This window comes from Blennius ocellaris (assembly GCF_963422515.1).
Source record: "Blennius ocellaris genome assembly, chromosome: 21".
In the NCBI taxonomy this organism is placed as follows: domain Eukaryota; kingdom Metazoa; phylum Chordata; class Actinopteri; order Blenniiformes; family Blenniidae; genus Blennius; species Blennius ocellaris.
Window position 1 is genome coordinate 12,394,904 of NC_137670.1, and position 13,244 is coordinate 12,408,147.

General features: G+C 42.1%; 2 protein-coding genes across 2 annotated transcripts; one reads left to right on the forward strand and one right to left on the reverse strand.

Moving 5' to 3' along the window:
* Positions 1-884: 884 nt before the first annotated feature.
* Positions 885-2,266, reverse strand: LOC308146090 (uncharacterized protein). The gene is made up of 3 exons (XM_080517739.1): positions 2,194-2,266; positions 1,926-2,078; positions 885-1,220 (listed from the first exon to the last, which is right to left on the reverse strand). Exons 1-3 carry the CDS (start codon positions 2,262-2,264, stop codon positions 1,061-1,063), a joined length of 384 nt encoding a protein of 127 aa, XP_080373865.1. The 5' UTR covers positions 2,265-2,266; the 3' UTR covers positions 885-1,060.
* On the forward strand, positions 1,995-13,228 carry LOC308146067 (chaperone Ric-8A-like; the record flags this gene model as incomplete). Its single annotated transcript, XM_080517714.1, has 14 exons — positions 1,995-2,100; positions 6,532-6,626; positions 6,705-6,752; positions 7,631-7,648; positions 7,753-7,842; positions 7,946-8,547; positions 8,779-8,914; positions 9,104-9,292; positions 9,474-9,568; positions 9,789-9,939; positions 10,109-10,204; positions 11,577-11,721; positions 11,965-12,244; positions 13,087-13,228. Exons 2-14 carry the CDS (start codon positions 6,537-6,539, stop codon positions 13,226-13,228), a joined length of 2,082 nt encoding a protein of 693 aa, XP_080373840.1. The 5' UTR covers positions 1,995-2,100; positions 6,532-6,536.
* Positions 13,229-13,244: the final 16 nt, after the last annotated feature.

The window sequence follows — 13,244 nt, forward strand, 5'->3', positions numbered from 1 at the left end:
CAGGTGTAATGTTCTCCACCCTCTTTATGTTGGTGAGACCTGTTGACACACGTTACAATAATCCAAGCGACTGAAAAAAGAAATTATATATATATACCTGAGCTCCAATCTCTGCGTAATTGAGAATTACAAATATTGATATTTCTTAATCTTGAACAGTATTGTTTTTTTAAGAATTCTCTTAAGGGAATTGTTTTCTCGAATTGTTTTGCATGTAGTTTTATTTAATCATCATAATGTATTTGGTCACAAAACAAATAATAATTGTGTAATATGTATCTACTTTATTAAAATTGTGTTTTAAACTTACAGGTACGTGTCAGTGAATGCCTGCGAATCAACTTAAATTGAGTACAATTAAGAGTTGTACTTGAGTACAGATCCTTCCCCCTCCCGTCTGAATGATGTGAGGTGTAATGAAGTCAGACAGTAAATGCACTTGGCCTCTAATGACACATATTTTCAATCACTTGTGGTGACAGACAAGTGAACACAGCTTGCGCTCTGAATAATTTGCTGCTGTTATTGCAGCCTAAAAATATCCCACTGCCACTTCCTGCAGAGCTAATGGGATAAGAGCGTCAATCAGTCTCACCACAGTGATCTCCAGCAAATAACACTCATATCCATCAATACAATCAATATGTCGTAGGGGGATTATTGCTGCTTTCCTCATGAGCATCATGTATTTGTCTGCACTGATGTTTTTTTGTGATGCATGTTTCTTGTAAAATTTTAAGCAAATCTTGTAATTAAAAGAAACATTTCACTATGACATTCATATCCAAATAAAACGGCATAACTCTACTTGCATATTTATATTAAATATTTATTGTACAAGAAAATTAAATATTGTAGAAATTGTTACTTAAAAAGCATGACGATTAAATATTTCACACACTCAAACATCCACATTAATTGTGCTTGACAAGCAGAAGTGTATAATAAGTACCAGTCAGTCAGAAAACAAAACAGAGATATTTGGTTGAAAATAGAAACGGAACGTATGCCGAGAACAATTCAAAGCTTTAGTCCTTCGTTGGCGTTGTCCCTCTCGAGCCTATCTGCCGTATCCCTGCGGGTCTTTGGCCTTTGTTGACTCGTCTTTTCCATTTGTTTTGCTGATGTGGTACAAGGTGTTGGCGAGGTTGTGGAGCTGGCATGTCCCGAGCTGGCATCCTCGCTGAGGTGCACGTCGTGGACGCACTTTCACCGCCATGCTGGAGGGGGGGGGGGGGGGAATAAGAAGGTCAAAGTTGAATATCCAGAGCCCGAGTGAATCAAACATATTTTGCAGAAGTAAAACATGTTTGAGTAAAAGCTTCAGTTCTCTCTAATAAAGCAGAAGTAGTTTTCAAAGGACAGGCGCAGTCACAGGGTTTCCTGTTGAGTGCAGCAGGATGACAAATCAGGTGAATCGGGGATCTTATTTTAGCTACACCATGTTTTTTTTCTTCAAATTTTTAGTTAAAAAAATATATGTAAATAAAGACAAATCTTTTTTTTTTTCAAATTACGGGAATTCAACTTGAAGAAGAGTTGTGGTTTTTAATTATAGATCCCAACAAAACATGACCAATATTACCAACATAGAGTGTAAACTATCAAGAAGTTCAGCAAAATGTAATTATTCTTCCCATTTAACCTATCCCCATGATACTGTGGACATGCGGGGCCACCGTGCAGCCATTCTGGGGCCAAAGGTCTTTCTCAGTGAGGCAGTGAGGAAGTGCAGTGTGAGTGAAGCTGTGTAAAAGGCAGTGGGGGCCTCATCCTCCTGCTGTTTGAAACCCTCTGTCCTCCAAGCCCTGCCATATATAGTATTTACTTGGCATTTACACACAAATACAAAGTTTTTCTTTCAGACTTTCTCCGTCCAGCATCTCATTCCCAGCCAGCCACACTGTGTTTTCATTGTCTTGTTCCTGTGTTTCAGAGCATCCAGGTCAGCCTGTTTGCCGTCTGAATGAAACGGGATGATCTTCACTGATGGGGCACGCTGCTGGAGCATGACCTCTGACCTGTGAACTCCTACAGCCTGATCAGTGGCCTGTGGGAGGACTCTGTCGTCTTCTGACCTGCAGGAACAAATCCAACACGGTATGGTTATTAGTTAAAATTCTGAATTAGCATATTTAGGACGAAATGTCCTGAATTCCAGCAAGTGTTGGTGCTTGTTGGTTTGCTTCTCACCTTTGGGTCGGTCTCAGTGGGGAGGCAGCAGTCAAAGGCACAGCGAGCAGCAGCAGAACAGCTATCGCCATACCGCACCCGGCCTGCAGTAAGAAGGAAACGGTTGAGACAAAAAAAACAAAAAAACATTGGCAATCAGAAATATACAATATTTTATTACCTGAAAACCAATTAACTGTCAATCAAAACAGTGTAAACATCAGAAACACTCACCTGAAAAGGAACGCAAAAAGTTGCTGTGACTTGTTGAGTGAACCATTCGTGTTGTTCCTGGTAGTGGGTGTCTGTCATCCCCTCTCCACATCTGGTCCTTTATATACAGTGTGATGGCAGAGTGAGGGGTGTGTCTTTAAAGTTGTCATCATTCTCCCAGACCAACTCCCACACTTGTAATTAATCAGCTAAAAGTTGGCAGTTTAATTCTCTGTTTCTGCAAAAGCAGCAGTGCTAATATAAACAATCTTTGAAATACAGCTTCCAAACACAACATTGTACTTACACCTTTAGTGACCATTGTACTTTTATGTATGTTTACGTTGATTCTCATGTTCAGCCTGAGCTCTGCCAGCCCCCCCCCCCCCCCCCCCCCCCCCCCCTTCCCTCCCAGTTCACATCCTCCTCCATCCCTCTCCTCACTAAGTTCACTTGCTGCTGAGCAATTGTTCCAGAAAATCACTCTTTCATTTCCATCACCTGCAGGAAGCCCGCTCGGCCCAAAATAACCCCGATTCTCCTCCAGGCTTTTCTTTATCGTCCCATTTTTCCTGTGCCTTTTCCTTGAGTCATGTTTGCCGTCACCGTGTTTATTCCTGAAACGTCCTTCACTCACATCCACTGCTCCACGCAAGGCGTTTCGAAAACAACTCCTTCGCGTCACAGGTTTATTAAGATGAATCAAGTTACTCAGATATTCTCATAAAATGACACAATTGAGGATCGCCCATAGTTTCATCAGCGCATTTAAAATGAATCACAGATGCAGAAAATTTTACTCTTTTTTTGTTTTTTGATTGGCACTGAAGATATCTCCATGATGGTCCCATGTGAATATTGCCCATTATTCCATCACTGCTTATCTTTTTATAATACAGTAAATCCTGCGGAGTCAGTGTCACGTTAACGTTTTTTCCAGACTCCACACTCTTTCCCCCAAACACATGACCCCCCCCCCCCCCCCCCCCCCTCCACCCTTCCAGTCTATTGTGAACCTTTCCTGTGACAACCACCTGGGCAGCTTACATTTTCAGGGCAATGCACTGAGTCATCACGCAGGAGCATTAACGGTCAATGATTATTATTTTGCTGATGAATAAGTGTGGATTACACAGAGTGTCGATCTGACCAAGCGTGAGGATGACCGGGCTTACGTGCCAAAAGAAAGAAGGCCAGTGAGGCACTTCCTGTCCACCTGCTGTTTCCTGGCTTCCACCGATCGGTCAATATTTACACCAACCTCGTGTAGAAACATATAGGGAAGTATAAGAAAGGTGTAGGACATCCTACAGACTTCGACGTCATACAATAACATACAATGATTTGCCCTCAGGGCAAAGTACGGCAAAGTACACCAGTGCAGGGCAAATGTCTTCCATAGACAATCAGTTTTTTTATGATTTGTGTGACTGTTACTCTTGTTGTGTATTGAAGATTTAATTCAGATGAGATTGTGGTTTTGGGGTGGTGTTCGAAACTGAAGGGCAGGTTTGGGACCAATGTGGGGTAAGAGGTTGCCTTTTCCCAGCATTCTTGGTTTCATTTAATTTTGAGAAGAAGTCATAATAAAAAGAATGAGCTGAAGGTTAACCTTGTATTTCTTTTTTTTTTTACAGTGACAATAGAAAACTCAAATTAAATGCATGTAAGAATATATTTTCATTGCTTTTGGATCCCGAAAGCTATTGAAGAAAACAAGGTGTTAAGTCCTGCATTCAAAGTCTTTCTATTAAACATATTCCAATTACTTGTACAACAAGTTGTCTATCACTTTATTGAAAAATAAAAAAATTTTACACTATGTACATTTTTCTCATTTATCCAGTTGGCCACGTGCCATTCTAAGTTCCACAATCAGCTTTTATTAGCACCACATAACATTTAGGGTGTGATATTGAATGAGCACTCTCGAAAAAGTAAACATAAATATTGACATTCACAACGCCTGTATGTGTGTCTATTTCCAAATTCAGGGTTGCAGGGGGCTTGGATCCTTTCCCAGCTGATTATAGTTGAAGACAGGGCAAACACTGAAAGAGAGACTACCACATGCAGTTCGTCACTTTGTGACCTCCAGAGCATGTTTGTGGACTGTGGGAGTAAACCTGAGTATCCAGAGACAACTCACACATTCAAGGAGAGAACAATGAAAACTCCATAAATGCAGTAAATGACCTCAAGCACACTTCAACCAGGTGATGTTCTCACTCTTAGTCAAGTGATCAACAAAGATCTATATTCACAAGCTTCATGATAGGCGACATTATTTCACAAGAATTCATCACTTAAAGGCACATATTGAAGCATGCATTAGCAATGTAACAAAGAACTTCTTTTGCAGGGAACTAAATATTCAGATACTTTGTTTGAATAAAACCTTTCATCCTCCATTCAAGTGGATTGACCCTTTGATGCAGAGGTCAGTTGGGTTTGGATTACAAGCAGTATAATGTGTCACTGATGTTACAGCACGCTGTCGTGATGTTTGTCTGTATCAGGATGATTAAAGTTGTACCTTGCGTCAGTGAGACTTGTTTTTCCCGCCCTGCTTTTAGAGGTCAGTTGCGGTCACCTGTCTCCCGCAGCTCTGATCTGTTGATACCTTTCATCGAATTCGAAGATTCCCTCGCTTCTAAGAGGGCCCTTTCATGAACACACCTCGTGACTTTTCTCCCACTCGTGCTGACGTAGTTGCATCCTGTTGTTGTGAGCCCGCGGCCACCGACTGTCCACTTGAGTGTTCCGGGCCTGTTTCCTCTACCCACTGGGCACAAGAGTGAGCATCCTGCCAGGAAAGCCTGTCATTCACTCACATATTATCATCTCACAAATTTCACCTGTCAGGCTACCCAAGACACTTGGCTTTGTGTGTGAACTTCTTTCTGAACTTCCCAGGACCCTGAACAGTTAAATGTAGGTTATGTGTGAGAAAATGATGCATCCCAGATAGGAAGTGCCCTTTATATAGCAAAGATACTAAGTTTACATCCTTTTGATATATAAATGGGGTTAATTTTACCTCCATGATCATAAGGTCATCTGGGTGGACCTATACAAATAGCTCCATCTTGTGGAAGTAGACCAGAACATCATTAAAATGATTGAAGTGTATGTAATTACATTCTCATTTAGGGTTGATGAATAATTTCCCTAAAAGCAAACGCGCACGTTTTAAGCTGTCAACTATCAGATGAAGCATGTCAGCATTTCAAGTCCGGTTCAGCCATCAGCTGCTCCAGTAAGGTTATGCAACAGCTAAAGAAGCCTCATATTAAAAAAAAAAATTATAATAAGTTGATGCTTGTTTTAGTGTTTCTACAGCTATTAACAGATTTGAGAAAGAGAGTGTTAAGACTAAGAGAGGGACAGATAGTGACAGAGAGATGTGCTGCGCAAGTCTGAAAACCTATGAAAGGTTAGAGGGTTAACACTGAGAGATATAAGCTTAGAAGTCCATTAGTGGATTATAACCATAAACACTCCACGCCTCCTGCATCTCGCTTGGATTACAGAGAGAGAGAGAGAGAGAGAGAGACTGAGTGCATGACAGTGAATGAAAAGCAATTGAATTGAGTAAATTGAAAGGCAGAACACAGGAGACGGCACACACGGTACCTGGAGTATCAAACTCAGCAGGCTGAAGTACCTTCGGACCACTGATATCAAATTGGACTGACAAACTGAAGGTGCTTTGGTTTCCTGCAGTATATTATCTGGCTGAGAAAGTGAACTGCACAAGGTAAATTCAGATAGATAGGCTAGATAGTTTATCTTTCATCTGAACTCTTTTTTTTTCTTATATGGGAATATCATTTAGTTCATGTTGAACAATTTCCATGTAAAAGCTGCAATTTATAGAAAATACAATTTAGTTTAATTGCATCCGAAGCATTTGTCCATCACCAATATCATGTTGTAGTGATAAAGACAAAATGATACTTGTAATTTAATGTTATTTAATATTGATCTTAATATGTTACGTAAAGACTTTATGTATCTCCGCCGCATCTGTTGTTGGTGCGTTTCACAACGCATAGCCTTTGTGAGCGTCATCTCCATTATTGTTGTGCGATTTTGATTTAGCGATGGCCTGGATGAGCTCTCTTTTATCGTGTGTGTGTGCAGGAAGCATGAACATGAACGTGGAGGGGATTATCCAGTGCATCAAGCATGGCGATGAGAATGGCGTGCAGTTGCAGCTGCAGGAGTTCAACAAAGAGGTAAGACTGCACTGAAGACCACAACGCTGCCTGGGACATTTTAAGACCGTTTATTTGTCGCCCTTTCCGTCTCTTCAGTATGCCCAGTGCTTCTTCTTTGACGCAGAGGAAAGTGAACGAAAGAAAGTGAGTTGACTGATGTGTCTGCACCTGTTTATTTCGGAGAAGTTTACTGTTCTATTTCCCCCCCCCCACAGTATTTTTCAAAGCAGTACACCCCTCTATCTCATCCACCCACCCCCCATCTCACAGTCTGTTTGTGATTAGTAATTCTGCTGTATCAGTTGTCCCTGATCCTCTCTACTGGCATGCTTAGACAGATTGAGAACAAGCAGAGTGTCTGAATTACCACCGTGCTCCCAAGTGTCAGAGTTAAGTGAAACTTGTAAGAATAGACAAGGTTACAGAGATAGACAGACAGATCCTCACTTGATTGTGAGTTTACATGCTTCCAGTAGAATATACATGCAAAGCACCAACACAAAAGAGTGACGTTGTAGTCTATAGCAACCAGGACTCCTGAATAGCACGGTTTCTATGAGGATTCCAATATTCACTAATGGAAGCAGTGCAAATGCAAGGTGATTACCACTGTAGGTATTAGCTGAGAGGTAAAGCAATCTACAAAGCGTTTTATCTTCCACCTTAGCTCCAAGTCCTTTTAGATGATTTAATTTAACAGGTATTTTTAATTGTTGAATTAATGTCATCTTAATTGAAGATGACAATTTTTTAAATTCTAATACTGTCCTGTCTACTCCATTTTCACATGTCTCTGTGTTGATAAAGCTATGTTAGCATTCACAGACACAGACTTCTCTTTAAACCTAACTAACCTCCCATGCTTAGGGATTCTCTCCTTGTCAGCTGTGACTGGTACAGCAGCCTTAAAAGCACCTGAGTGATGAAACTCTTTGTTAGGAACTAATACTAACACTCTCTCTGACTTTTTCTTCCTTCTTTGTCATTTTGCTTACTAAAAATGGCCTTGGCCCCTCCCAAAGCAAAGAAAACAAGAAGAGGTAAAGTTTCTACATTCTATATTTAATACATTTGCTTGCACATGAAATTCCCCGAAACAAATCCACAAATTAGATTATGTTTGATTTTTGCACTGTTCCATCAGTTCAGGCAGAATAAAGTGAGAGATTCTGCTGATTCTGACTCTGATATTGACGAGTACAGCGATGAGGATCGAGGCGTCATCCTCAGACAGGTACATGACTCTCCCCCTGCTTCCCGGTAGTGTCGTTAGCTCCTGTGAACAAAATGCTTTTCAACTAAAATGTCCATATTTGGTTCTCTCGTCCTGTCCTCAGAATTTAGCTCTCGTCCTGGTGAGGTTTATCAGAACCGGAGTAAGAAGTCGTCTGTTGAGAATGTCGCTCCGCACCCTGAGGATCCTCTCCAGGGACAAAAAGGTTCTTGGCCCCTTGGTGACCGACTGCGCTCTGCTGACTCTCGCCAAACTCGCCGGGCTCACCACAAGCGACCTCCCCGACGACGCCAGTGATCCCGACTGTGATTTCTACGACAACATCATAGCTTCTCTGGCCGAGGCCAAAGCGCTGCAGACTTGTGCCGACGAGGACGAAGGTGAAGCCACCGACCAGAATGAGGGAAGCTCTGCTTTTGACGACGACTCCAAGAGCGACGTCAGCCAGGCCAATAGTGGAGACCAGGACGGCGTCAGCTGTCTCGGGAGCCACAGGACCAGCATCAATGAAATACACAGAGGCGGTGTCCATCACAGGGTGCTGGAGCGAGGGAGGAAGGACCGCAGAGAGAGTAAGATGGAGTGGGAGGAAGACGAGGACGAAGGGGACCCAGGAGAGGAGGCGCAGAGAAAAGAGGCCATGAAGGTGCTGTGTAACGTCGTGTACAACAGCACTTGGGCACAGGAGAGATTCAGTGCTCTTCGGTGGGTTTCCTTTCCACACACCAAACAAATAACCAAAACACAACTTCTATTAAAAACAGCCACATTCCAACAGCTACGAAGAGAGAAATTCATTTATGGTCCTCTGCTTGAGAAGTACAAACCTGTTAAGAAAACCCCCCTGCTATTTATTTATTCACATGTGTGGTATTAGTCATGCGATGTGTGGCTGAAGTGTAATCCATCTAACCTCTTGCTGGTTTGTTCTGTCAGGATCATGTGCGGTCTCATCGAGCGTCTGTCCTCCAGTGTCAGCTGCTCTTCTCCCTCCAGTGTTCAGTTCTATGAACTGCGCCTCATGTTTCTCATCACTGCGCTGCGACCAGAGCTCAGCACTCAGCTTCAACAGGTGTCACCTTCACAAACTTCCATATATATATATATATATATATATATATATATATATATATATATATATATATATATATATATATATATATATATATATATAAAAGTCAGTCCCTATTCCATCGTTGAAGTTGTTGGTTTGAGACAACCGTTTAAGGCGGCCATCTCTCCATGCACTCTCCATCCTCAGGAGGGAGGAGTGTCCATCCTCACAGCAGCCCTGGAGAGCTGCCTGGAGGTTCAGTGGAAGGACCAGTATGAATGTGTGCTGCACCCATCAGCACCGCCGATCTCTCTGGAAGCCTCCCAGCGCATCAGCGAGATCCTCAAAATCCTCTTCAACATCACCTACAGCACCCACAGGCAGGAGCCCACCGAGGTCAGTGGGGGTCAGCCTTCAGGCGTCAATAAAAAAAAGTCCACATTCATTGAGGGCGACAACATTATGAAGTTTAGTTTTTCAAACTCTTCGGGATAAAAGTGACATCGTCGTTTCAGAAAAGTGGTTTAACACTGACTTTTGATTAGGAGAGAAACGTTGTATTTATTTGCACTCTCAGGACAACGCAGCTCTGTACAGACACCTGGTGGCAATCCTGCGTCTCTGCCTGATGAGGAAGAGCGTGCTGGCAGATGACACTGATGAGCTCCAGGGGTGAGCATGAGCCAGTGAAATACCGTTTCTCTGTGTGGTATGATATCAAGTAATTGCAAACACTAATTATATGCACAAAAGAGAGAAAAGCATTTCACCCGCTCCCCAACAACTGTTTCATTTAAGATATTTTCAATTCATATATTTACAATTTGATATTCTGTAAATTCTGTGTAATTATTCCTCCCACTCGTCCTGGTGTCTGGTTCCAATCTCGCAGTCACACAATCAACCTGCTGTCAGCGCTGCCTCTCCAGTGTCTCGACGTGCTGCTGACGGTTCCTCCGGAGCCAGACTCGGAGCAGTGCGAGGGAGTCAACATGGACTGTGTCCACAACCTGCTGATGTTCATGGAGAGGCGCCTGGAGTTGGTGAGCAAGGAAGGCGATCTGAAGACATGGAAAAACGTTCTCAAATTTGTCCGTGGATTTTGAGGGGCTGTTTTTCTAATGAAAGAAATGCCATTTTCATGACGAACAAGCAAACGACAAAAACACACAGGTTGCGTGCTGAGAGATTTCTTGTTTGTGTGTGTTTCAGGGAGATAAAATCAAAGAGAAACTGACCCCGATCCTCAACCTGCTGACGGAGAGTTGCAGGGCCCACCGAGAGACACGCCACTACATCCGCCAACATGTAATATTGCTCAAATGTGTCACTGCTGAGAAAGTGGATACTTTTCTTTATAGACAACTTTACTAATTATTTATTTTCATGATCATCACCATGAAACTAAAATGAACTTATTTGGGGGAACTCGTTGAAATGCTTTGGAATTTGTTGTTGAAACATATTTTAGAGCTTAAAGAGCCTCAAATGAAACAGAATCTGTTAAAAAGGCGCATAAATTGGCCAATAATACTTTAGAATTTCTCGATTTAAAGGTTGTGAGGTTTTCTTACTATAGTTTTGTGAATAATTGTCAACACATTATTTGGTCCTTCTATCTGATAACATGAGAGGAGGTATCAGGCATATATTTGAATATGAAATTGTCAATACTTTCAGACAGTAATGACTGGGGAACGTATTGAATATGGTCACTTGCATGATAAAAGGTAAGATATTGTCGAGACATTATTTAGTACAATACAACAAGAGCTATTTATAAATTGTGTTTCAAAAACACAGAGAAAAAGAGAGACACGCTTACTTGTTTTCTTTGTACAGCTCAGTGTTTTTCATATTTTTGAAGCTAAATCAATGAGAAGCTTTGATTAGCATGAAGGACTCCATAGTAGAGGAGCTGTTCATGTTATCAGGAAACGCCATGTCAGAAGAAGATCTTTTCCTTTATGTCCCAGGAGTTGTCAGCGAGTGTTGCTGCAAATCAGAAGCAGTCCAGCGTGTCTCTCATTGTACTGCAGCACAAATCTCACCTTCCACACATGCACCTTCCCGGCCTGGCTGCAGCCGTTTACCCTGTCAGAACTGCGCAAATAAGCTCTATTCCCACTGACTTCATGAAACTTTAGAAATACAGTGTTTTCAAGGCAGACCAATTGCACAATGGGAATGATAACATTTATGTATCTAATCTTCTGACGGTTGATGGGCGGACACTCTCTCTGGGTCTGGTGGTTCGGGTCCTGTCTGCCAGGTGGCAGCCGAGGTGGGGACCTGTACACGAGGGGCCTTGCACTGTGCTTCCTGCTCTGTTGATGTGGCGTGAGGTTGCAAGTTTTGGGGTTTTTTTCCAGGAGGGGCAGAGAGCAGCTCGTGATCTTCTCTGCAGACCCGATAAATTCCCGGCGGTGCTTTTCTGTCCGCAGCCGCTGTAGCACACAGAGGTGCAGGGTGTGAGGATACTCTCAATGGCTGCTCGGCTTCCACTTCACATATCCACGCTTGAGAAGAAAACTCTGTGGCGTCATCCTTATTGTTTAACTGACTATACTCCACTGCTGCTTTCTCTGTCATCAAAATGTTTCGTCGACGACGGGTCATAATGTTTTGACATTTTGTGACATCGAAGGCAGCTGAAAGAATCGTTTCTCCCTCTCGTCAGGTCCTGCCTCCTCTGAGAGACGTGTCACATCGGCCGGAGGAAGGCTCCACTCTGAAGAGCCGTCTGATTCGCCTCATGACTCATTTGGACACGGACGTCAAACACTGCGCCGCCGACCTCATCTTTGTCCTCTGCAAAGAAAATGGTAACACTGACTGCCAACCGTCCACTGGATTCACACATTGGAAAGTGTAGTGTAATCTAAATATAGATGGGTACTAAATCAAGACTTTATTAGAATTTGATCTGCAATATTGTAAAATCTTGTCTCTGAAGTCTGTTATATTCTTTGTGTTTTATACTAAGCATAAGAAGTTGAGTCCACGTGGTTCTCAAGTTTTATCATCATTGATTTTGTACATTCATTTCTTTGCACTTCTTTTCCCAGTGAGGCGTTTTGTTAAGTACACCGGTTATGGCAACGCCGCAGGCCTGCTGGCCACCCGGGGTTTGCTGGGGGGGCAGTGGGTCAGGCCCTCCAGCTCCAGCACCCAGTACTCCAGCGACTCCGATTCAGACACCGAGGAATACCGGCAGGTCAAAGATCGCATCAACCCGGTGACGGGCCGGGTGGAGGCGCAGCAGCCGGACCCAATGCAGGGCATGACGGAGGAGGAGAAGGAGGAGGAGGCCAGGAGGCTGATCATGCTTTTCAATAAGCTCTCCAGGTTGACACTCACTCACTCACTCACTCACCTTTGAGTGGAGTTGTCCTCAGCTGTAAATAGCAGCAGACAAATCAAGAGGATAAACTTGCTGTGAGGATTAATTGCAGACAAACTGTGAACGATAACTTGTTAATATATATATATATATATATATATAGTTGTTTTTTTAAATGATTGATGATGTGGAACATGTTGCTTCACAGCAAACTTAATCAACAGTTTGACCTCTTAAAGACAAGAACTTCAGATGGATTTTTAAAAGTCCGATAATGAAAGTTCATTCTTTTTATTATGATTTAATTTAAACTGTGAAAATATCCTAATGTTTAGGATTCACAGTGCTAAACACAAACTGAAATATTTCAAACTTTTTAGTTTTTTTCTTAATAGTTTTAGCTTTTAAGTCATGAATATTTCACAAGATTATCAACTTTTCAAACTTTTTTTTTTAACTTAGGAGCTTTAATTCTAATTGTACTTTAAAGATTGCTTGACAGTTTATATGTAATGAGTGTTGAAATATGTGGAAAAAAAGGTGCCTTTCCAGTAAAGTTGTCGTCTTTGAGATGCATCGATACAAGATGCACAATTTTTTTTCCATTATATGATTGTGTTTATGTATTTTATTCCATGTGAGGTTTTTTTTTTCAGTGGGAAACTTTGTGGTAAACAGTTCACTCGCATTAATGTTGAATAAAGAAAGAAAAAAAACAAGTTGACAAAAAAACAGTACTTGCGTCATAATCGTTTGTATAAACAAACAATATTAGTTACTAGAACAGCGATAGTTATGTAACTGTTGATTAAACTGTCATGATGTGCATCCCTTGTGTGTTTTGCAGAGATAACATTATCCAACCAATGGGAGTCAATGCAGAGGGGAAACTTGTCCCGATGTCGGGACTAACAGGAAATTCCCTCACCGAGGAGGTGAAGTCAGAGTCAGACAATGACGGAGAAGCAGGTGAAGGAGAAAACAACTGAGACTTCAAATCCATTC